At 36.2% G+C, this 24,997-nt stretch overlaps 1 protein-coding gene across 2 annotated transcripts in view; it reads left to right on the forward strand.

The window, feature by feature from the left end:
• The window catches only part of LOC115195873 (enhancer of polycomb homolog 1), a 110,870-nt gene that overhangs the window by 62,898 nt on the left and 22,975 nt on the right, over positions 1-24,997 (forward strand). For both annotated transcript variants that reach the window (XM_029756197.1, XM_029756196.1), the window contains exons 8-10: positions 18,128-18,217; positions 18,424-18,572; positions 21,727-22,157. In XM_029756197.1, coding sequence (XP_029612057.1) covers positions 18,128-18,217; positions 18,424-18,572; positions 21,727-22,157 — 670 coding nt within the window. The remainder of the gene's footprint in view (positions 1-18,127; positions 18,218-18,423; positions 18,573-21,726; positions 22,158-24,997) is intronic.

The raw sequence follows: 24,997 nt of genomic DNA on the forward strand, positions 1-24,997 counted from the left end.
TGTAGTAGGAACTAGTAGTAGAATAACTACTAGTAGTAGTAGAAGAAGAACTAGTAGTAGAAGAACTAGTAGTAGCTGTAGTAGGAACTAGTAGTGGAATAACTACTAGTAGAAGAAGAAGAAGAAGAAGAAGAAGAAGAAGAAGAAGAAGAAGAAGAAGAAGAAGAAGAAGAAGAAGAAGAAGAAGAAGAAGAAGAAGAAGAAGAAGAAGAAGAACTAGTAGTAGAACTAGAAGTAGTAGAACTAGTAGTAGTAGTAGAACTAGTAGTAGTAGTAGAACTAGTAGTAGAAGAACTAGAACTAGTAGTAGTAGAAGAAGAACTAGTAGAACTAGAAGTAGTAGAAGAAGAACTAGTAGTAGTAGTAGAACTAGAAGTAGTAGAAGAACTAGAAGTAGTAGTAGAACTAGAAGTAGTAGAACTAGTAGTAGTAGTAGAACTAGTAGTAGTAGTAGAACTAGTAGTAGTAGTAGTAGAACTAGTAGTAGTAGTAGAACTAGTAGTAGTAGTAGTAGAACTAGTAGTAGTAGTAGTAGAACTAGTAGTAGTAGTAGTAGTAGTAGAACTAGTAGTAGTAGTAGTAGTAGTAGAACTAGTAGTAGTAGTAGTAGTAGTAGTAGAACTAGTAGTAGTAGTAGTAGTAGTAGAACTAGTAGTAGTAGTAGAACTAGTAGTAGTAGTAGAACTAGAAGTAGTAGAAGAAGAACTAGTAGAAGAACTAGTAGTAGTAGTAGTAGTAGTAGTAGTAGTAGTTGTAGTACTAGTAGTAGTTGTAGTAGAAGAACTAGTAGTAGTAGTAGTAGAAGAACTAGTAGTAGTAGTAGTAGAACTAGTAGTAGTAGTAGTAGTAGTAGTAGTAGTAGTAGAACTAGTAGTAGTAGTAGTAGTAGAACTAGTAGTAGTAGAACTAGTAGTAGTAGTAGTAGTAGAACTAGTAGTAGTAGTAGTAGTAGAACTAGTAGTAGTAGTAGTAGTAGTAGTAGTAGTAGTAGTAGTAGTAGTAGTAGTAGTAGTAGTAGTAGAACTAGAAGTAGTAGTAGAACTAGTAGTAGTAGTAGAACTAGAAGTAGTAGAAGAACTAGTAGGAGTAGTAGTAGTAGTAGTAGTTGTAGTAGAAGAACTAGTAGAACTAGTAGTAGTAGTAGAACTAGTAGTAGTAGAACTAGTAGTAGTAGTAGTAGAAGAACTAGTAGTAGTAGAAGAACTAGTAGAACTAGTAGTAGTAGTAGTAGAACTAGTAGTAGTAGAACTAGTAGTAGTAGAACTAGTAGTAGTAGTAGTAGTAGTAGTAGTAGAACTAGTAGTAGTAGTAGAACTAGAAGTAGTAGTAGTAGTAGAAGAACTAGTAGAAGAACTAGTAGGAGTAGTAGTAGTAGTTGTAGTAGAAGAACTAGTAGTAGAAGAACTAGTAGTAGTAGTAGTAGAAGAACTAGTAGTAGTAGTAGTAGAACTAGTAGTAGAACTAGTAGTAGTAGTAGTAGTAGTAGAACTAGAAGTAGTAGAAGAAGAACTAGTAGTAGTAGAAGAACTAGTAGTAGTAGTAGTAGAACTAGTAGTAGTAGTAGTAGTAGTAGTAGTAGTAGTAGTAGTAGTAGTAGTAGTAGTAGTAGTAGTAGTAGAACTAGTAGTAGTAGTAGTAGTAGTAGTAGTAGTAGTAGAACTAGAACTAGTAGAAGAACTAGTAGTAGTAGTAGTAGTAGTAGTAGAACTAGTAGTAGTAGTAGTAGAACTAGTAGTAGTAGTAGTAGAACTAGTAGTAGTAGTAGTAGAACTAGTAGTAGTAGAACTAGTAGTAGTAGTAGTAGAACTAGTAGTAGTAGTAGAACTAGAAGTAGTAGAAGAAGAACTAGTAGAAGAAGAAGAAGTAGTAGTAGTAGTAGAAGAAGAACTAGTAGTAGAAGAAGAAGAAGTAGTAGTAGTAGTAGAAGAAGAACTAGTAGTAGAAGAAGAAGAACTAGTAGTAGTAGAAGAAGAAGAACTAGTAGTAGTAGAAGAAGAAGAACTAGTAGTAGTAGAAGAACTAGTAGTAGTAGTAGAAGAACTAGTAGTAGTAGTAGAAGAACTAGTAGTAGTAGTAGAAGAACTAGTAGTAGTAGTAGAAGAACTAGAACTAGTAGTAGTAGAACTAGTAGTAGTAGTAGAAGAACTAGTAGTAGTAGTAGTAGTAGTAGTAGTAGTAGTAGTAGTAGTAGTAGTAGAAGAACTAGAAGTAGTAGAACTAGAAGTAGTAGAAGAACTAGAAGTAGTAGAAGAACTAGTAGTAGTAGAACTAGTAGTAGAACTAGAAGTAGTAGTAGAACTAGTAGTAGTAGTAGAACTAGAAGTAGTAGAAGAACTAGTAGGAGTAGTAGTAGTAGTAGTAGTTGTAGTAGAAGAACTAGTAGAACTAGTAGTAGTAGTAGAACTAGTAGTAGTAGAACTAGTAGTAGTAGTAGTAGAAGAACTAGTAGTAGTAGTAGTAGAACTAGTAGTAGTAGAACTAGTAGTAGTAGAACTAGTAGTAGTAGTAGTAGTAGTAGTAGTAGTAGTAGAACTAGTAGTAGTAGTAGTAGTAGTAGAACTAGAAGTAGTAGTAGAAGAACTAGTAGAAGAACTAGTAGGAGTAGTAGTAGTAGTAGTAGTAGTAGTAGTTGTAGTAGAACTAGTAGTAGAAGAACTAGTAGTAGTAGTAGTAGTAGAAGAACTAGTAGTAGTAGTAGTAGTAGAACTAGTAGTAGAACTAGTAGTAGTAGTAGTAGTAGAAGTAGTAGAAGAAGAACTAGTAGAAGAACTAGTAGTAGTAGTAGTAGTAGTAGTAGAAGAACTAGTAGTAGTAGTAGTAGTAGAAGAACTAGTAGTAGTAGTAGTAGTAGTAGAACTAGTAGTAGTAGTAGTAGTAGTAGAACTAGTAGTAGTAGTAGTAGAACTAGTAGTAGTAGTAGTAGTAGTAGTAGTAGAACTAGAACTAGTAGAAGAACTAGTAGTAGTAGTAGTAGAACTAGAACTAGTAGAAGAACTAGTAGTAGTAGTAGTAGTAGTAGAACTAGTAGTAGTAGTAGTAGAACTAGTAGTAGTAGTAGTAGAACTAGTAGTAGTAGTAGTAGTAGTAGAACTAGAAGTAGTAGAAGAAGAACTAGTAGAAGAACTAGTAGAAGAAGAAGAAGTAGTAGTAGTAGTAGTAGAAGAAGAACTAGTAGTAGTAGAAGAAGAAGAACTAGTAGTAGTAGAAGAAGAAGAACTAGTAGTAGTAGAAGAACTAGTAGTAGTAGTAGAAGAACTAGTAGTAGTAGTAGTAGAAGAACTAGTAGTAGTAGTAGAAGAACTAGTAGTAGAAGAACTAGAACTAGTAGTAGTAGAACTAGTAGTAGTAGAAGAACTAGTAGTAGTAGTAGTAGTAGTAGTAGTAGTAGTAGTAGTAGTAGTAGTAGTAGTAGTAGTAGTAGTAGAAGAACTAGAAGTAGTAGTAGTAGTAGTAGAAGAACTAGAAGTAGTAGAACTAGAAGTAGAAGAACTAGAAGTAGTAGAAGAACTAGTAGTAGTAGAACTAGTAGTAGTAGTAGAAGAACTAGTAGTAGTAGTAGTAGTAGTAGTAGTAGTAGTAGTAGTAGTAGTAGTAGTAGTAGTAGAAGAACTAGAAGTAGTAGAACTAGTAGTAGTAGTAGAAGAACTAGAAGTAGTAGAAGAACTAGAAGTAGTAGAAGAACTAGTAGAAGAACTAGTAGTAGTAGTAGTAGTAGAACTAGAAGTAGTAGAAGAAGAACTAGAAGTAGTAGAAGAAGAACTAGTAGAAGAAGTAGTAGTAGTAGTAGTAGTAGTAGTAGTAGTAGTAGTAGTAGTAGTAGTAGTAGTAGTAGTAGTAGTAGTAGTAGTAGTAGTTGTAGTAGAAGAACTAGTAGTAGTAGTAGAACTAGTAGTAGTAGTAGAACTAGTAGTAGTAGTAGTAGAAGAACTAGTAGTAGTAGTAGTAGTAGTAGTAGTAGTAGTAGTAGTAGTAGAACTAGTAGTAGTAGTAGTAGTAGAAGAACTAGTAGTAGTAGTAGAACTAGAAGTAGTAGAAGAAGAACTAGTAGTAGTAGTAGTAGTAGTAGTAGAAGAACTAGAAGTAGTAGAAGAACTAGAAGTAGTAGAAGAACTAGTAGTAGTAGAACTAGTAGTAGTAGTAGAAGAACTAGTAGTAGTAGTAGAACTAGTAGTAGTAGTAGAAGAACTAGTAGTAGTAGTAGAACTAGTAGTAGTAGTAGTAGTAGTAGTAGAACTAGTAGTAGTAGTAGAACTAGAAGTAGTAGAAGAAGAACTAGAAGTAGTAGAAGAAGAACTAGTAGAAGAAGTAGTAGTAGTAGTAGTAGTAGTAGTAGTAGTAGTAGTAGTAGTAGTTGTAGTAGAAGAACTAGTAGTAGTAGTAGAACTAGTAGTAGTAGTAGAACTAGTAGTAGTAGTAGTAGTAGTAGTAGTAGTAGTAGTAGTAGTAGTAGTAGTAGTAGTAGAACTAGTAGTAGTAGTAGTAGTAGAAGAACTAGTAGTAGTAGTAGTAGTAGAAGAACTAGTAGTAGTAGTAGAACTAGAAGTAGTAGAAGAAGAACTAGTAGTAGTAGTAGTAGTAGTAGTAGTAGTAGTAGTAGTAGTAGAACTAGAAGTAGTAGAAGAAGAACTAGTAGAAGAACTAGTAGTAGTAGTAGTTGTAGTAGAAGAACTAGTAGTAGTAGAACTAGTAGTAATAGTAGAACTAGTAGTAGTAGTAGAAGAACTAGTAGTAGTAGTAGTAGTAGTAGAACTAGTAGTAGTAGTAGTAGAACTAGTAGTAGTAGTAGTAGTAGAAGAACTAGTAGTAGTAGTAGTAGTAGTAGAACTAGTAGTAGTAGTAGTAGTAGAAGAACTAGTAGTAGTAGTAGAACTAGAAGTAGTAGAAGAAGAACTAGTAGTAGTAGTAGTAGTAGTAGTAGTAGTAGTAGTAGAACTAGAAGTAGTAGAAGAAGAACTAGTAGAAGAACTAGTAGTAGTAGTAGTTGTAGTAGAAGAACTAGTAGTAGAAGAACTAGTAGTAGTAGTAGAACTAGTAGTAGTAGTAGAACTAGTAGTAGTAGTAGAAGAACTAGTAGTAGTAGTAGTAGTAGAACTAGTAGTAGTAGTAGTAGTAGTAGTAGAACTAGTAGTAGTAGTAGTAGAAGAACTAGTAGTAGTAGTAGTAGAACTAGAAGTAGTAGAAGAAGAACTAGAAGTAGTAGAAGAAGAACTAGTAGAAGAACTAGTAGTAGTAGTAGTTGTAGTAGAAGAACTAGTAGTAGAAGAACTAGTAGTAGTAGTAGAACTAGTAGTAGTAGTAGAACTAGTAGTAGTAGTAGAAGAACTAGTAGTAGTAGTAGTAGAACTAGTAGTAGTAGTAGTAGAACTAGTAGTAGAAGAAGAAGTAGTAGTAGTAGTAGTAGTAGTAGTAGTAGTAGTAGTAGTAGTAGAAGAACTAGTAGTAGTAGAACTAGTAGTAGTAGAACTAGTAGTAGTAGTAGAAGAACTAGTAGTAGTAGTAGAAGAACTAGTAGTAGTAGTAGAAGAACTAGTAGTAGTAGAACTAGTAGTAGTAGTAGAACTAGAAGTAGTAGAAGAAGAACTAGTAGAAGAACTAGTAGTAGTAGTAGTAGTAGTAGTAGTAGAAGAACTAGTAGTAGAAGAACTAGTAGTAGAAGTAGTAGTAGTAGAAGAAGTAGTAGTAGTAGAAGAAGTAGTAGTAGTAGAAGAACTAGTAGTAGTAGTAGAACTAGTAGTAGTAGTAGAAGAAGAACTAGTAGAAGAACTAGTAGTCGAACTAGTAGTAGTAGTAGTAGTAGTAGTAGTAGTAGTAGTAGTAGTAGAAGAACTAGTAGTAGTAGTAGAAGAACTAGTAGTAGTAGTAGTAGAAGAACTAGTAGTAGTAGTAGTAGTAGAACTAGAAGTAGTAGAAGTAGTAGTAGAACTAGTAGTAGTAGAACTAGTAGTAGTAGAACTAGTAGTAGTAGTAGTAGAACTAGTAGTAGTAGTAGAACTAGAAGTAGTAGTAGAAGAAGTAGTAGTAGAAGTAGTAGTAGAAGTAGTAGTAGTAGTAGTAGTAGTAGAAGTAGTAGTAGTAGTAGTAGTAGTAGTAGTAGTAGTAGTAGAAGAACTAGTAGTAGAAGAAGTAGTAGTAGTAGAAGAAGTAGTAGTAGTAGAAGAACTAGTAGTAGTAGTAGAACTAGTAGTAGTAGTAGAACTAGAAGTAGTAGAAGAACTAGTAGAAGAACTAGAAGTAGTAGAAGTAGTAGTAGAACTAGAAGTAGTAGAAGTAGTAGTAGTAGTAGAAGAACTAGTAGTAGTAGTAGTAGAAGAACTAGTAGTAGTAGTAGTAGTAGTAGTAGTAGAAGAACTAGTAGTAGTAGTAGAAGAACTAGTAGTAGTAGTAGAAGAAGAACTAGTAGTAGTAGAAGAAGAAGAACTAGTAGTAGTAGTAGTAGTAGTAGAAGAACTAGTAGTAGTAGTAGAACTAGTAGTAGTAGAACTAGTAGTAGTAGAACTAGTAGTAGTAGTAGAAGAACTAGTAGTAGTAGTAGTAGTAGAACTAGTAGTAGTAGTAGAACTAGAAGTAGTAGAAGAAGAACTAGTAGTAGTAGTAGTAGTAGTAGTAGAAGAAGAAGTAGTAGTAGTAGTAGTAGAACTAGTAGTAGTAGAACTAGTAGTAGTAGAACTAGTAGTAGTAGAACTAGTAGTAGTAGTAGAACTAGTAGTAGTAGTAGAACTAGTAGTAGTAGTAGAACTAGAAGTAGTAGAAGAAGAACTAGAAGTAGTAGAAGAAGAACTAGTAGTAGTAGTAGTAGTAGAAGAACTAGTAGTAGTAGTAGAAGAACTAGTAGTAGTAGTAGTAGTAGTAGAAGAACTAGTAGTAGTAGAAGAACTAGTAGTAGTAGAAGAACTAGTAGTAGTAGTAGAAGAACTAGTAGTAGTAGTAGTAGTAGAAGAACTAGTAGTAGTAGAAGAACTAGAAGTAGTAGTAAAAGTAGTAAAAGTAGTAGTAGTAGTAGAACTAGTAGTAGTAGTAGTAGTAGAAGAACTACTAGTAGTAGTAGTAGAACTAGTAGTAGAACTAGAAGTAGTAGAAGAAGAACTAGTAGTAGTAGTAGAAGAACTAGTAGTAGAAGTAGTAGTAGAAGTAGTAGTAGAACTAGTAGTAGTAGTAGAATAACTAGTAGTAGTAGAATAACTAGTAGTAGTAGTAGAACTAGAAGTAGTAGAAGAACTAGAAGTAGTAGTAGAAGAACTAGTAGTAGTAGAAGTAGTAGTAGAAGTAGTAGTAGTAGAAGTAGTAGTAGTAGAAGTAGTAGTAGTAGTAGTAGAAGAACTAGTAGTAGAAGAACTAGTAGTAGTAGTAGTAGAAGAACTAGTAGTAGAAGAACTAGTAGTAGTAGTAGTAGTAGTAGTAGTAGTAGAAGAAGAAGTAGTAGTAGTAGTAGTAGTAGTAGTAGAAGAAGTAGAACTAGTAGTAGTAGTAGAACTAGAAGTAGTAGAAGAAGAACTAGTAGAAGAACTAGAAGTAGTAGTAGAACTAGAAGTAGTAGAAGAAGTAGTAGTAGTAGTAGAAGAACTAGTAGTAGTAGTAGTAGTAGTAGTAGTAGTAGTAGTAGTAGTAGTAGTAGTAGTAGTAGTAGTAGTAGTAGAAGTAGTAGAACTAGTAGTAGTAGTAGAACTAGTAGTAGTAGTAGAACTAGAAGTAGTAGAAGAAGAACTAGTAGAAGAACTAGAAGTAGTAGAAGTAGTAGTAGAACTAGAAGTAGTAGAAGAAGTAGTAGTAGTAGAAGAACTAGTAGTAGTAGTAGTAGTAGTAGAACTAGTAGTAGTAGAACTAGAAGTAGTAGAAGTAGAACTAGAAGTAGTAGAAGAAGAACTAGTAGTAGTAGTAGTAGTAGAAGAACTAGTAGTAGTAGAAGAACTAGTAGTAGTAGTAGTAGTAGTAGAAGAACTAGTAGTAGTAGTAGCAGTAGTAGTAGTAGTAGTAGAAGAATAACTAGTAGTAGTAGTAGAAGAACTAGTAGTAGTAGTAGAACTAGTAGTAGTAGTAGAACTAGAAGTAGTAGAAGTAGAACTAGAAGTAGTAGAAGAAGAACTAGTAGTAGTAGTAGTAGAAGAACTAGTAGTAGTAGTAGTAGAAGAACTAGTAGTAGTAGTAGTAGTAGAAGAATAACTAGTAGTAGTAGTAGTAGAACTAGAAGTAGTAGAAGAACTAGAAGTAGTAGAAGTAGTAGTAGAACTAGAAGTAGTAGAAGAAGAACTAGTAGAAGAACTAGAAGTAGTAGAAGTAGTAGTAGAACTAGAAGTAGTAGAAGAAGTAGTAGTAGTAGAAGAACTAGTAGTAGTAGTAGTAGTAGTAGAACTAGTAGTAGTAGAACTAGAAGTAGTAGAAGTAGAACTAGAAGTAGTAGAAGAAGAACTAGTAGTAGTAGTAGTAGTAGAAGAACTAGAAGTAGTAGAAGAAGAACTAGTAGTAGTAGTAGTAGTAGAAGAACTAGTAGTAGTAGAAGAACTAGTAGTAGTAGTAGTAGTAGTAGAAGAACTAGTAGTAGTAGTAGCAGTAGTAGTAGTAGTAGTAGAAGAATAACTAGTAGTAGTAGTAGTAGAAGAACTAGTAGTAGAACTAGTAGTAGTAGTAGAACTAGAAGTAGTAGAAGTAGAACTAGAAGTAGTAGAAGAAGAACTAGTAGTAGTAGTAGTAGAAGAACTAGTAGTAGTAGTAGTAGAAGAACTAGTAGTAGTAGTAGTAGTAGTAGAAGAATAACTAGTAGTAGTAGTAGTAGAACTAGAAGTAGTAGAAGAACTAGAAGTAGTAGAAGTAGTAGTAGAACTAGAAGTAGTAGAAGAAGAACTAGTAGAAGAACTAGAAGTAGTAGAAGTAGTAGTAGAACTAGAAGTAGTAGAAGAAGTAGTAGTAGTAGAAGAACTAGTAGTAGTAGTAGTAGTAGTAGAACTAGTAGTAGTAGAACTAGAAGTAGTAGAAGTAGAACTAGAAGTAGTAGAAGAAGAACTAGTAGTAGTAGTAGTAGTAGAAGAACTAGAAGTAGTAGAAGAAGAACTAGTAGTAGTAGTAGTAGTAGAAGAACTAGTAGTAGTAGAAGAACTAGTAGTAGTAGTAGTAGTAGTAGAAGAACTAGTAGTAGTAGTAGCAGTAGTAGTAGTAGTAGTAGAAGAATAACTAGTAGTAGTAGTAGAAGAACTAGTAGTAGTAGTAGAACTAGTAGTAGTAGTAGAACTAGAAGTAGTAGAAGTAGAACTAGAAGTAGTAGAAGAAGAACTAGTAGTAGTAGTAGTAGAAGAACTAGTAGTAGTAGTAGAAGAACTAGTAGTAGTAGTAGTAGTAGAAGAATAACTAGTAGTAGTAGTAGTAGAACTAGAAGTAGTAGAAGAACTAGAAGTAGTAGAAGTAGTAGTAGAACTAGTAGTAGTAGTAGTAGTAGCAGTAGTAGTAGTAGTAGAAGAATAACTAGTAGTAGTAGTAGAAGAACTAGTAGTAGTAGTAGAACTAGAAGTAGTAGAAGTAGAACTAGAAGTAGTAGAAGAAGAACTAGTAGTAGTAGTAGTAGAAGAACTAGTAGTAGTAGAAGAACTAGTAGTAGTAGTAGTAGTAGTAGAAGAATAACTAGTAGTAGTAGTAGAAGAACTAGTAGTAGTAGAACTAGAAGTAGTAGAAGAACTAGAAGTAGTAGAAGAACTAGAAGTAGTAGAAGTAGTAGTAGAACTAGTAGTAGAAGTAGTAGAAGTAGTAGTAGTAGAACTAGTAGTAGTAGTAGTAGTAGTAGAAGAACTACTAGTAGTAGTAGTAGTAGAACTAGTAGTAGAACTAGAAGTAGTAGAAGAAGAACTAGTAGTAGTAGTAGAAGAAGTAGTAGTAGAAGTAGTAGAAGAACTAGTAGTAGTAGTAGAATAACTAGTAGTAGTAGAATAACTAGTAGTAGTAGTAGTAGTAGAACTAGAAGTAGTAGAAGAACTAGAAGTAGTAGAAGAACTAGAAGTAGTAGAAGTAGAAGAACTAGAAGTAGAAGAAGAACTAGTAGTAGTAGAAGAACTAGTAGTAGTAGAAGAACTAGTAGTAGTAGTAGAAGAACTAGTAGTAGTAGTAGTAGTAGTAGAAGAACTAGTAGTAGTAGTAGTAGAAGAACTAGTAGTAGAAGAACTAGTAGTAGTAGTAGTAGAAGAACTAGTAGTAGTAGTAGTAGAAGAACTAGTAGTAGTAGTAGAAGAACTAGTAGTAGTAGTAGAAGAACTAGTAGTAGTAGTAGAAGAACTAGTAGTAGTAGTAGAAGAACTAGTAGTAGTAGTAGAAGAACTAGAACTAGTAGTAGAAGTAGTAGAACTAGTAGTAGTAGAAGAACTAGTAGTAGTAGTAGTAGTAGTAGTAGTAGTAGTAGTAGTAGTAGAAGAACTAGAACTAGTAGTAGAAGAACTAGAACTAGAACTAGTAGTAGAAGAACTAGTAGTAGTAGTAGTAGTAGTAGTAGAAGAACTAGAAGTAGTAGAAGTAGTAGAAGTAGTAGAACTAGAAGTAGTAGAAGTAGTAGAAGTAGTAGAAGAAGTAGAAGAACTAGTAGAAGAACTAGTAGTAGTAGAAGAAGAACTAGTAGTAGTAGTAGTAGTAGTAGTAGTAGAAGAACTAGTAGTAGTAGTAGAAGAACTAGTAGTAGTAGTAGTAGTAGAAGAACTAGTAGTAGTAGTAGTAGAAGAACTAGTAGTAGTAGTAGTAGAAGAACTAGTAGTAGTAGTAGTAGAAGAACTAGTAGTAGTAGTAGTAGAAGAACTAGTAGTAGTAGTAGTAGTAGTAGTAGTAGTAGTAGAAGAACTAGTAGTAGTAGTAGTAGTAGTAGTAGTAGTAGTAGAAGAACTAGTAGTAGTAGTAGTAGTAGAAGAACTAGTAGTAGTAGTAGTAGTAGTAGTAGTAGAAGAACTAGTAGTAGTAGTAGTAGAAGAACTAGTAGTAGTAGTAGTAGTACTAGTAGTAGTAGTAGTAGTACTAGTAGTAGTAGAAGAACTAGTAGTAGTAGAAGAACTAGAAGTAGTAGTAGAAGTAGTAAAAGTAGTAAAAGTAGTAGTAGTAGTAGAACTAGTAGTAGTAGTAGTAGAAGAACTACTAGTAGTAGTAGTAGAACTACTAGTAGTAGTAGAACTAGTAGTAGTAGTAGAACTAGTAGTAGAACTAGAAGTAGTAGAAGAAGAACTAGTAGTAGTAGTAGAAGAACTAGTAGTAGAAGTAGTAGTAGAACTAGTAGTAGTAGTAGAATAACTAGTAGTAGTAGTAGTAGTAGTAGTAGTAGTAGAACTAGTAGTAGTAGTAGAACTAGAAGTAGTAGAAGAACTAGAAGTAGTAGTAGAAGAACTAGTAGTAGTAGAAGTAGTAGTAGAAGTAGTAGTAGAAGTAGTAGTAGTAGTAGTAGTAGTAGTAGTAGTAGTAGTAGTAGTAGAAGAACTAGTAGTAGAAGAAGTAGTAGTAGTAGAAGAACTAGTAGTAGTAGTAGAACTAGTAGTAGTAGTAGAACTAGAAGTAGTAGAAGAAGAACTAGTAGAATAACTAGAAGTAGTAGAAGTAGTAGTAGAACTAGAAGTAGTAGAACTAGAAGTAGTAGTAGTAGTAGTAGTAGTAGTAGTAGTAGTAGTAGTAGTAGTAGTAGTAGAACTAGTAGTAGTAGTAGAACTAGTAGTAGTAGTAGAACTAGTAGTAGTAGTAGAACTAGAAGTAGTAGAAGAAGAACAAGTAGTAGTAGTAGTAGTAGTAGAAGAACTAGTAGTAGTAGTAGTAGTAGTAGAAGAACTAGTAGTAGTAGTAGTAGTAGTAGTAGAAGAACTAGTAGTAGTAGTAGTAGTAGAAGAACTAGTAGTAGTAGTAGTAGTAGTAGTAGAAGAACTAGTAGTAGTAGTAGTAGTAGTAGTAGTAGTAGTAGTAGAACTAGTAGTAGTAGTAGAACTAGTAGTAGTAGTAGAACTAGTAGTAGTAGTAGAACTAGAAGTAGTAGAAGAAGAACTAGTAGTAGTAGAAGTAGTAGTAGTAGTAGTAGTAGTAGAACTAGTAGTAGTAGTAGTAGTAGTAGTAGAAGAACTAGTAGTAGTAGTAGTAGTAGTAGTAGTAGAAGAACTAGTAGTAGTAGTACTAGTAGTAGTAGTAGTAGTACTAGTAGTAGTAGTAGTAGTAGTACTAGTAGTAGTACTAGTAGTAGTAGTAGTAGTAGTACTAGTAGTAGTAGTACTAGTAGTAGTAGTACTACTAGTAGTAGTAGTAGTAGTAGTAGTACTACTACTAGTAGTAGTAGTAGTAGTAGTAGTAGTACTACTACTAGTAGTACTACTACTAGTAGTACTACTAGTAGTAGTACTACTAGTAGTAGTAGTAGTAGTACTACTACTAGTAGTACTACTACTACTAGTACTACTACTAGTAGTACTACTAGTACTACTACTACTAGTAGTAGTACTACTACTAGTACTACTACTAGTAGTACTACTAGTAGTAGTAGTAGTAGTAGTAGAAGAACTAGTAGTAGTAGAAGAACTAGAAGTAGTAGAAGAACTAGAAGTAGTAGTAGAAGTAGTAAAAGTAGTAAAAGTAGTAGTAGTAGTAGTAGTAGTAGTAGAAGAACTAGTAGTAGTAGTAGTAGTAGTAGTAGAAGAACTAGTAGTAGTAGTACTAGTAGTAGTAGTAGTAGTAGTACTAGTAGTAGTAGTAGTAGTAGTAGTAGTAGTAGTAGTAGTAGTAGTACTAGTAGTAGTAGTAGTAGTACTAGTAGTAGTAGTAGTAGTAGTACTACTAGTAGTAGTAGTAGTAGTAGAAGAACTAGTAGTAGTAGAAGAACTAGAAGTAGTAGAAGAACTAGAAGTAGTAGTAGAAGTAGTAAAAGTAGTAAAAGTAGTAGTAGTAGTAGAACTAGTAGTAGTAGTAGTAGTAGTAGAAGAACTACTAGTAGTAGTAGTAGTAGAACTAGTAGTAGTAGTAGAACTAGTAGTAGAACTAGAAGTAGTAGAAGAAGAACTAGTAGTAGTAGTAGAAGAACTAGTAGTAGAAGTAGTAGTAGAAGTAGTAGTAGAACTAGTAGTAGTAGTAGAATAACTAGTAGTAGTAGAATAACTAGTAGTAGTAGTAGTAGTAGTAGTACTAGTAGTAGTAGAACTAGAAGTAGTAGAAGAACTAGAAGTAGTAGTAGAAGAACTAGAAGTAGTAGTAGAAGAACTAGTAGTAGTAGAAGTAGTAGTAGAAGTAGTAGTAGTAGAAGTAGTAGTAGTAGTAGTAGTAGTAGTAGAAGAACTAGTAGTAGAAGAAGTAGTAGTAGAAGAAGTAGTAGTAGTAGTAGTAGAAGAAGTAGTAGTAGAAGAACTAGTAGTAGTAGTAGAACTAGTAGTAGTAGTAGAAGTAGTAGTAGTAGTAGTAGTAGTAGTAGTAGTAGTAGAAGAACTAGTAGTAGAAGAAGTAGTAGTAGTAGTAGAAGAACTAGTAGTAGTAGTAGAACTAGTAGTAGTAGTAGAACTAGAAGTAGTAGAAGTAGTAGTAGAACTAGAAGTAGAAGAAGTAGTAGAAGAACTAGTAGTAGTAGTAGTAGTAGTAGTAGTAGTAGTAGTAGTAGAACTAGTAGTAGTAGTAGTAGTAGTAGAAGAATAACTAGTAGTAGTAGTAGTAGTAGAACTAGTAGTAGTAGTAGAACTAGAAGTAGTAGAAGTAGAACTAGAAGTAGTAGAAGAAGAACTAGTAGTAGTAGTAGAAGAACTAGTAGTAGTAGTAGTAGTAGAAGAACTAGTAGTAGTAGAAGAACTAGTAGTAGTAGTAGCAGTAGTAGTAGTAGTAGTAGTAGAAGAATAACTAGTAGTAGTAGTAGAAGAACTAGTAGTAGTAGTAGAACTAGTAGTAGTAGAAGAACTAGAAGTAGTAGAAGAACTAGAAGTAGTAGAAGTAGTAGTAGAACTAGTAGTAGAAGTAGTAGAAGTAGTAGTAGTAGTAGTAGTAGAACTAGTAGTAGTAGTAGTAGTAGAAGAACTACTAGTAGTAGTAGTAGTAGTAGAACTAGTAGTAGTAGTAGAACTAGAAGTAGTAGAAGAACTAGAAGTAGTAGAACTAGTAGTAGTAGAAGAACTAGTAGTAGTAGTAGTAGTAGTAGTAGAAGAACTAGTAGTAGAAGAACTAGAACTAGTAGTAGAAGAACTAGTAGTAGTAGTAGTAGTAGTAGTAGTAGTAGAAGAACTAGAAGTAGTAGAAGTAGTAGAAGTAGTAGAAGTAGTAGAAGTAGTAGAACTAGTAGTAGTAGAAGAAGAACTAGTAGTAGTAGTAGTAGTAGAAGAACTAGTAGTAGTAGTAGTAGAAGAACTAGTAGTAGTAGTAGTAGTAGTAGAAGAACTAGTAGTAGTAGTAGAAGAACTAGTAGTAGTAGTAGTAGAAGAACTAGTAGTAGTAGTAGTAGTAGAAGAACTAGTAGTAGTAGTAGTAGAAGAACTAGTAGTAGTAGAAGAACTAGTAGTAGTAGAAGAACTAGTAGTAGTAGTAGAAGAACTAGTAGTAGTAGTAGTAGAAGAACTAGTAGTAGTAGTAGTAGTAGAAGAACTAGTAGTAGTAGTAGTAGAAGAACTAGTAGTAGTAGTAGTAGTAGAAGAACTAGTAGTAGTAGTAGTAGAAGAACTAGTAGTAGTAGTAGAACTAGAAGTAGTAGAAGAACTAGAAGTAGTAGAACTAGTAGTAGTAGAAGAACTAGTAGTAGTAGTAGTAGTAGTAGTAGAAGAACTAGTAGTAGAAGAACTAGAACTAGTAGTAGAAGAACTAGTAGTAGTAGTAGTAGTAGTAGTAGTAGTAGAAGAACTAGAAGTAGTAGAAGTAGTAGAAGTAGTAGAAGTAGTAGAAGTAGTAGAACTAGTAGTAGTAGAAGAAGAACTAGTAGTAGTAGTAGTAGTAGAAGAACTAGTAGTAGTAGTAGTAGAAGAACTAGTAGTAGTAGTAGTAGTAGTAGAAGAACTAGTAGTAGTAGTAGAAGAACTAGTAGTAGTAGTAGTAGAAGAACTAGTAGTAGTAGTAGTAGTAGAAGAACTAGTAGTAGTAGTAGTAGAAGAACTAGTAGTAGTAGAAGAACTAGTAGTAGTAGAAGAACTAGTAGTAGTAGTAGAAGAACTAGTAGTAGTAGTAGTAGAAGAACTAGTAGTAGTAGTAGTAGTAGAAGAACTAGTAGTAGTAGTAGTAGAAGAACTAGTAGTAGTAGTAGTAGTAGAAGAACTAGTAGTAGTAGTAGTAGAAGAACTAGTAGTAGTAGTAGAAGAACTAGAACTAGTAGTAGAAGAACTAGTAGTAGAAGAACTAGAAGTAGTAGAACTAGTAGTAGTAGAAGAACTAGTAGTAGTAGTAGTAGTAGTAGAAGAACTAGTAGTAGAAGAACTAGAACTAGAACTAGTAGTAGAAGAACTAGTAGTAGTAGTAGTAGTAGTAGAAGTAGTAGAAGTAGTAGAAGTAGTAGAAGTAGTAGAAGTAGTAGAAGAACTAGTAGAAGAACTAGTAGTAGTAGAAGAAGAACTAGTAGTAGTAGTAGTAGTAGAAGAACTAGTAGTAGTAGTAGTAGAAGAACTAGTAGTAGTAGTAGTAGTAGTAGAAGAACTAGTAGTAGTAGTAGTAGTAGAAGAACTAGTAGTAGTAGTAGTAGTAGAAGAACTAGTAGTAGTAGAAGAACTAGTAGTAGTAGTAGTAGAAGAACTAGTAGTAGTAGTAGAAGAACTAGAACTAGTAGTAGAAGAACTAGTAGTAGAAGAACTAGTAGTAGTAGTAGTAGTAGTAGTAGTAGAAGAACTAGTAGTAGAAGAACTAGAACTAGAACTAGTAGTAGAAGAACTAGTAGTAGTAGTAGTAGTAGTAGTAGTAGTAGTAGTAGAAGAACTAGAAGTAGTAGAAGTAGTAGAAGTAGTAGTAGTAGTAGAAGAACTAGAAGTAGTAGAAGTAGTAGAAGAAGTAGAAGAACTAGTAGAAGAACTAGTAGAAGAACTAGTAGAAGAACTAGTAGTAGTAGAAGAACTAGTAGTAGTAGAAGAACTAGTAGTAGTAGTAGTAGAAGAACTAGTAGTAGTAGTAGTAGTAGTAGTAGAAGAACTAGTAGTAGTAGTAGTAGTAGTAGTAGAAGAACTAGTAGTAGTAGTAGTAGAAGAACTAGTAGTAGTAGTAGTAGAAGAACTAGTAGTAGTAGTAGTAGTAGTAGAAGAACTAGTAGTAGTAGTAGTAGAAGAACTAGTAGTAGTAGTAGTAGTAGAAGAACTAGTAGTAGTAGTAGTAGAAGAACTAGTAGTAGTAGTAGTAGTAGAAGAAGAACTAGTAGTAGTAGTAGTAGTAGTAGTAGTAGTAGAAGAACTAGTAGTAGTAGTAGTAGTAGAAGAACTAGTAGTAGTAGTAGTAGAAGAACTAGTAGTAGTAGAAGAACTAGTAGTAGTAGTAGTAGTAGTAGTAGTAGTAGTAGTAGTAGTAGAAGAACTAGTAGTAGTAGTAGTAGAAGAACTAGTAGTAGTAGTAGTAGTAGTAGTAGTAGTAGTAGTAGTAGTAGTAGTAGTAGTAGTAGTAGTAGAAGAACTAGTAGTAGTAGTAGTAGTAGTAGTAGTAGTAGTAGTAGTAGTAGTAGTAGTAGTAGTAGTAGTACTAGTAGTAGTACTAGTAGTAGTAGTAGTAGTAGTAGTACTAGTAGTAGTAGTAGTAGTAGTACTAGTAGTAGTAGTAGTAGTAGTACTACTAGTAGTAGTAGTAGTAGTACTACTACTACTAGTACTACTACTACTACTACTACTAGTACTACTACTACTAGTACTACTACTACTACTACTAGTACTACTACTACTACTACTACTAGCACTACTACTACTACTAGTAGTAGTACTAGTAGTACTAGTAGTAGTAGTAGTAGTAGTACTAGTAGTAGTAGTAGTAGTAGTAGTAGTACTACTAGTAGTAGTAGTAGTAGTAGTAGTAGTAGTAGTAGTACTACTAGTAGTAGTAGTACTACTAGTGGTAGTAGTAGTACTACTAGTGGTAGTAGTAGTAGTACTACTACTAGTAGTAGTAGTAGTAGTAGTAGTAGTACTAGTAGTAGTAGTACTAGTAGTAGTAGTACTAGTAGTAGTAGTAGTAGTACTACTAGTAGTAGTAGTACTAGTAGTAGTAGTAGTAGTAGTAGTAGTAGTAGTAGTAGTACTAGTAGTAGTAGTACTACTAGTAGGAGTACTAGTAGTAGTAGTAGTAGTAGTAGTAGTAGTACTACTAGTAGTAGTAGTAGTAGTAGTAGTACTACTAGTAGTAGTAGTAGTAGTACTACTAGTAGTAGTAGTAGTAGTACTACTAGTAGTAGTAGTAGTAGTACTACTAGTAGTAGTAGTAGTAGAAGTACTAGTAGTAGTAGTAGTAGTAGTAGTAGTAGAACTAGTAGTAGTAGAACTACTAGTAGTAGTAGTAGTAGAACTACTAGTAGTAGTAGTAGTAGTAGTAGTAGAACTACTAGTAGTAGTAGTAGTAGAACTACTAGTAGTAGTAGTAGTAGAACTACTAGTAGTAGTAGTAGTAGTAGTAGTAGTAGAACTACTAGTAGTAGTAGTAGAACTACTAGTAGTAGGAGTAGAACTAGTAGTAGAAGTAGAACTAGTAGTAGGAGTAGAACTAGTAGTAGAACTAGAAGTAGTAGTAGAACTAGTAGTAGAACTAGAAGTAGTAGTAGTAGAACTAGTAGTAGTAGTAGTAGATGAACTAGAAGTAGTAGTAGTAGAAGAGCTAGTAGTAGTAGTAGTAGTAGTAGTAGAAGAGCTAGTAGTAGTAGTAGTAGTAGTAGTAGAACTAGTAGTAGGAGTAGAACTAGTAGTAGAAGTAGAACTAGTAGTAGGAGTAGAACTAGTAGTAGAAGTAGAACTAGTAGTAGGAGTAGAACTAGTAGTAGAACTAGTAGTAGAACTAGTAGTAGTAGATGAACTAGAAGTAGTAGTAGTAGTAGATGAACTAGAAGTAGTAGTAGTAGATGAACTAGAAGTAGTTGTAGTAGAAGAGCTAGTGGAAGAGCTAGTAGAAGTAGCAGCAGTTGTCGATATGATCACAATTGTGGCTGTTGTCTAGGTAGCCAGCCACGTTTTTCTTATGGTCTCTGCCTCTTAATGTAACTCACCCATCCCCCCTCTGCTTTTATGTTTAGATCCATTCAGGTTCCTCGGAGGCAGAGGAGGAGAATGACCCAGATGGCTCCTTTGTGTTCCGGAGGAAGGCCGGCTGTCAGTACTATGCTGTGAGTAAAGTAGCTGCCTGCCCTCCTGTGACTCAACTGCTCTATTTATAGCCCTTACGGCGCTTTCTCAGACGGCCAGCCACGCACAGCCAGGGTTGTCACTGCTTTATCTTCCACATTCTGCTGGCCACACCAATGCCTTAGTGACGGAGCTTTCCTCCTTTGTCTCGAACTCTCTTCTCTCGCTCTCTCTCTCCCTGTCTCAGTCTCGCCTGGACCAGAGTGGTAACTGGCCATGGGTCAGCCCGTCGGAGGGCGGTTTGGGGGATCCTCGTTTCCGCTACTGTCTCACGTCTCTAACGGTGCCCCGGCGCTGCATAGGGTTGGCACGGCGGCGCACAGGCAGAGGGGGCAGGTGAGTTCAGGCGCCCTTATTGCTCCCTAAGGCTGTATACTAAATGGCACCATATTCCATATGTAATGCTATACTTTTGGGCTCAGGTCTAAAGGTAATAGTATTCCATTTGGAACACATCCCAAATATCACCTTGTGGCTCTTACTAGCCTGGTATAGTAGCCGTTCGTTTGACGGGATCCTATTTTTGTGCTGGATGGCGTTTAGGACAAGGGTTTCCCAACCTTTTTTCCTCTAGGGCCCCTTCTCACGTTTGACAAAATAGTTTGAAGCTCATTTCCTGCAATTCTATGTAATTTAACAAGACTCATTACACTTTTTAGGTAGGCTATTTAATTATGATGATGATGATGATGATGATGATGATGATGATGATAATATACATGGATATGGAAAATAAAATCTGGACCCTATTTCCTCAAACATTATTCCGTTACCAAATGTTTTATGGTAACTTATATGAACCTTCTGTTTAACTATACGTATTCTCTTGTACAGAAAGTGATTCGAACAATTGATGGCGACAGTCACACATTGTATAAGATTACTTTCCAAGCAAAGTCCAATAGTCCAAATTTGTAGCTCGGCTTCTGAATGTCAGAGGTATTCCAATGTGCATCAGTTGTATCTTCCTCTTTTTTTTTTTTCTTTTTTTTTTTTACAGCTTGTTTGTAGCCTAAACCATCATGGATTAATGCGTCGTTTTAGATTTATTTCAATTGTTAACTTTTTTTTAAATGTATTTTTGCATTATTATTACCCTTCAAATCAAGGGAAGTCCCTCCCTTGATTTGGGAACCTCTGGTTTAGGAGATTACGTTTTGCTGGCGGCTGTTTCTTGCGCGCACACACGAGAGATATTGGAATCAACTATCAGGTCTTTGAGGAAGGCTTGAATATTAGTACTCTCATAGTGTGATATGCAATTACAGCTGCAAAATGTAATCACGCTTATACCACCTGCCTGAGGTTCTGAATATATATCCAGAACTTACCATCTCATCAAACACAACCTTTTCAGTTGTCTCCTTTTCTGAAGCACAAGTGGATAAACAGGTTTATGCCAAGCCCTGCATGTTTTTTTTTTTTAATTCAAAAGTCTGATGGAATGTGAGCCTACATTGAACACCACACATTGGCTGCTACTGTAGGTTGAGGGATAGAACGGCTATTTCCATGTTACTATGTTATGGGATGCATTTTCTCCAGAGTTTTTGATGGTAGGCCACTGGTAGGCCTACATGGCCACTGTTAAAACTGTAACTTAAAGTGGGTATAGCCACAGTGATCACAGTAAATGTGCGTTGGAAGTTGCACAGAATTTTCACAAGCTCAAGTTTGCGCTCAGCAGACCTGAAATTTGCTCAGTGCCGGAAACAATTAGATGGATACATTGCTGCCCCCCCAGACAAAAAATACACTACATGACCAAAAGTATGTGGACTTCCTCGTCAAACATCGCATTACAAAATTATGGGCGTTAATATGGAATTGGTCCCCCTTTTGCTGCTATAACAGCCTCCACTCTTCTGGGAAGGCTTTCCACTAGATGTTGGAACATGCGGGGACTTCCATTTAGCCATGAGCATTAGTGAGGTCAGGCACTGATGTTGGGTGATTAGGCCTGACTTCGTCGGCATTCCAATTCATCCCAAAGGTGTTCGATGGGTTTGAGATCAGCGCTCTGTGCAGGCCAGTCAAGTTCTTCCATACTGATCTTGACATAACATTTCTGTGTAGACCTCGCTTTGTGCACGATGGCATTGTCATGCTGAAACAGGAAAGGGCCTTCCACAAACTGTTGCCACAAAGTTGCAAGCACTGAATCATCTAGAATGTCATTGTATGCTGTAGCATAAAGCATACTTTTAGCCATGTAGTGTGTATATTTTTTTAAAGGAACTCAGTCCGGCTTTCAATTTTGAAATTGGCTAGAGCATAATCAGTTTTCCATGAATACATATTAGACATGACTCTCCAACAAGAGGGGTGTTTTTCATTAACAGTACTTGTGCCAATAGAAATAGACGTGGTGTCCGCGCAGGCGTGATATGTTCCCTGTTGCTGGAAGGGGGGCCTGAGTGAAAGTTCAAACACCAGGTCTCTACGAGCAAATCAGAGCGGAGACACGTTGCTAAGCGACACAGACTGCAGCAGCCAGTGTTGCAGACTATTTTTCAGAGAATCACTAAATTACGTTTTGCCGACGACGCCACAGCACCAATTTGCCTTGCTGAAGCCCAACTGCGGTCCCCTCACCTGGCGCGCACCCCCTCAGCTTATGCTTCTTTACCTGTGTGTGTGCCGTTGCTGTGACATCTGTTTCATAGACAGCTTTTCCCACTCTCATTTGCAGCAGAATTGAGTGTGGAAACTCTCTAAATGTTTTCAAAACTACAGAAATCCTCTGTCAAAACTCCCCAAAGGCAGCCTGAAAAGTAGCTGAATTTGACGCTAGCCTCCTTTACCAAGAAAAGTCGTTGGAGGGGTCTGATAACTCACTAAATATAGCGACAAAGTCACTAAATTGGCAACACTGGCTGCTGCACGGGAGCAGGAGCAGAGGGAGAGACAGAGGAGCAGCATGCTGCAGCGAACAACAGCTAAGCTAGCAACCGAAAAGCTTCTTAGCATTACTCTCCTGTTCTACTGGTTTTCATAAACTTCCTTTCATTGTCCTGAAGCCAAAGGCACAATCGTTATCATTTTAACAGCCTATCCTAGTTCTTGCATGTCTATATTTCCTATCTTTCTCTTGCATGTTTAGATTTCCCCTCTGTTTCTAACGGAGATGTTTAACTCTGTCACATGAACCTGCTTGCACCAGGTGCGTCTTTTTTAGAACAGTGTTTTCCCACACATTGCATTGTCGGAAATGCAATGTATTACATTGTTTGCTTCATAACAGTAGTTTAGTTGCATGTTCAATAATGAGACGATAGACTTGCTATTGTCACATTTTTTTAAGCTAGTTATGAAAAATGTCCATTCCTTGTACCCATGCATAGTTTTTTCGGTTTGTCACGTAATTTTACTGGAACTAGTTTAACCATTTGTTAACCCGTTAATGGGGGTCGCTTAGTAGGCAGCTAAATTGACTGGAATTTGTGTCCCTACTGTGATTGTAATGAGTCTCTTTCTGATTATGTTTCAGGCTGTTACTGGACAGAGCACACACAGACCTGGACAGCATTTTCCACAACCTGGACTCGGACCCCGAAACCGAACCACTTCAAGCCTCATCTCCCACAAGCTCTCCTCTCCGCAACGCAGAGCCAGCCAGTACCTCAGACGCCAATACCTCGGACCGAACCAATGCTTCCAACAACCACCACCCCTCTTCTTCCTCCTCCATCCCCTCCTCTTTGTCGTCATCTGTGGACCTCAGTGAAATTCTTTTGAACATTAAGTCATGTCGCTGGAGGCACTTTAGGCCGCGGACACTATCCCATTACCCCCTGGGTGGAGGTGACATCTCACGCTATAGAGGATTTAACCGGACTACGTCCTCAGGACATAGCAAGCTCCCGGGGAGTGGAGTTAACACCCGACCCTGCACCGGCCCCGGAGCTACCCCTGTCACCGGTGAGTTAGTCCACTGTCCTGTGCTGGAGCACTCATCCCTGCCTAAGGAGGTTTATGCTAGTATTCAGGCATCAGGTAGCCTGCGTGGTCCTGCTTGAGAGTACTGAGTACTTTGTTTCTGTCACTCACTACTTTGCTTTATGCAATGCAGGTAAAGGCCTAGCGGTGCATGCTAATTTGCTTCTGATTCCTGAATGTAAATGGGATTGACCCCAGCCCAGACCCCAGCTCTGTTTTGACTTTTAAATATAACGAATAGTAGAAAGAACCTGATCCTAGATTAGCGCTCCTACTCTGAGATGCTTTTGACCCAGGGCCCATAGGACTTTGATAAATAAAAAACAAGTAGTGCACTATAAAGGGAAAAGGGTGCCGCATTCCACCCTCTTGCTTTAGGGCACGATGTCGATGTTATGCAGGATAAGCATTCTCTTTTTTTTAAATGATCTTTAGAGATTGAAAAGAGTTTGTCAGGCAGGTAAAGGAGGTGGTTGTTTAGTTTTGACCTCGTCACACGATCATAACCTCTTATAGTTTTTCTGTTCTGGAAGAACTATGGAGGTTTAGTGTGAAAAATAAGAATTCAGCAGGCTTTGAGTGTGTGGGGAGGGGTGTAATTGTAACATTTCTCCATGACTGAAATTGTGAGCTGCCATATTTTCATTGACCGTGTGTGTGTACGCGTGCGTGCGCACAGGTCTGTTGCTGTAACCGTAGGGCTGTTGCGGTGCCCTTATTACTGTCACAGCACCAGCGGTCATGAGTCATGACCGTAATCTCCTTTTATGCACTCTGGTTGTGTTGGGAATTCGCTAATGACCATCAATTCGCTAATGGCCTGGTTTTCAGGGCTCTATTTATCCCGCTAACCACTGACATCAATGCATATGCAATCGAAAATCGCATCTAACTTTAAAACGCCCTTTGATCAATTTGAAGAAAGAGAAGTTCAACAGGTTGTAACTGAGTGTATAACAGGCTTTGAAACATCCACAAAAACCAACGCAACAAAATGGACAGCAATTTATAAATTGATGATCGATTAATTTCAAACATCCATAGGCATGTGGGAGCTTGTGCATAGGCCTAATTATGAGCCCAAGCCTGGAGGAAAAAAACTAAAGAAAAAAACTGAATTCAAATAATGATTGTGACGTTATACAATATATTTGTAATTATCTTAGATCTCCATTTCGCTGCTGCCTTGGCTGCCTCTGCACCAGACAGGATGCTCTTGCCAGCATACTTGGCGTGCAACATGTATGCTGTGGCGTGTTTGGGCTTCAGGCAGAAATCTACATGCTTTTTGATGTATTTCAGAACTACAGTTTCCTCTGCTTGGAGCAACAGTGAAGTGGGCATGGCAGTACAGATTTCTTCTGTTACATCTGCAAGCAGAGTCTGAACATCAGACAGGATTGCACTGCTATATTTTTCAGGAGTTTTAGGCTGTTTACCACTCTCCCAAACTATATCATCCAGGAGGATCCTCTTGATGGGGCTGTCCATATCGGCAGACTGTGATATGGCCATGTCAAACATGATGACAACACCACCCCAACGGGTGTTGCTGGGCAGCTTCAATGTGGTACTCTTATTCTTCTCACTTTGCTTGGTGAGGTAGATTGCTGCTTTAACTTGATGACCCTTCACATACCTAACCATTTCCTTGGCTCGCTTGTAGAGTGTATCCATTGTTTTCAGTGCCATGATATCCTTAAGGAGCAGATTCAATGCATGAGCAGCATAGCCAATGGGTGTGATGTGAGGGTAGGACTCCTCCACCAAGCAGCCTTCATGTTCACAGCATTCTGTCACCAGTGCAAGTACCTTCTGTGGTCCAAGGGCATTGACTGCTTTCAGTTTATCTGCAATGTAGAGACCGGTGTGTCTTTTGTCCCTTGTGTCTATGCTCTTGTAGAATACTGGTTGAGGGGTGGAGATGTAGTTAATCATTCCTTGCCCACAAACATTTGACTACCCATCAGAGATGATTGCAATACAGTCTGCTTTCTCTATGATTTGCTTGACATTCACTTGAACTCTGCATCCAGCAAATGAGTAGATAAAGCATGTCTGGTTGGAGGGGTGTATGCTGGATGAAGAACATTCCGATATCTCTTCCAATACGCATTGCCTGTGAGCATCAAAGGTGAACCAGTTGCATACACAGCTCGAAAGACATTCGTCTGACTACGTTCCCCCATTGAGTCAAAAAATCTGATTCCAGGAGGACCATGAGCTGTTGCTATCGATAAGGTGTCTGATTCATAATTTTCACCTTGAAAAGAAGTAGAGGGACTTTTGTCATAGGTTGCTTGTTGTGAGCGCTGAGTGAACTTTATGCACTAGGCCAGATGATTCTGCATCTTTGTTGCGTTCTTCACATATGATTTGGCACAGTATTTGCAAATGTACACTGCTTTTCCTTCTCCCTTAGCTGCAGTGAAATGTCGCCACACATCAGATAGTGCCGTGGCATTTTCCTGTAAAGATTAGGGGGGGGGAATTGTAAAAAAAAAATATATATATATATCTCCCCTACAATTCCATGTACATATAAATAGTTAAGCAGTTAGATTAAACAACTCCTTTGTGAGATAAATTTTTTAAAACAAAACATATGGAAACGGGTGGATTAACACTCGTCAGTTCGCAGGCTCAAGCAAGCTAAAACCCACATGGTAGCAAAAACTAACTAGCAGAAATTGTTAACAAGTTAGAAATTATTTAAACACTGCTATAGGCTACTATTTACTAGTTAACAAAAACATGTATGTGATATAAAATATATTCACCCCACCCAGTATTGTTCAAAACTTACCAGAAAGCATGTAGTC

The sequence above is a fragment of the Salmo trutta genome, chromosome 6 (genome assembly GCF_901001165.1).
Source record: "Salmo trutta chromosome 6, fSalTru1.1, whole genome shotgun sequence".
Taxonomy (NCBI): domain Eukaryota; kingdom Metazoa; phylum Chordata; class Actinopteri; order Salmoniformes; family Salmonidae; genus Salmo; species Salmo trutta.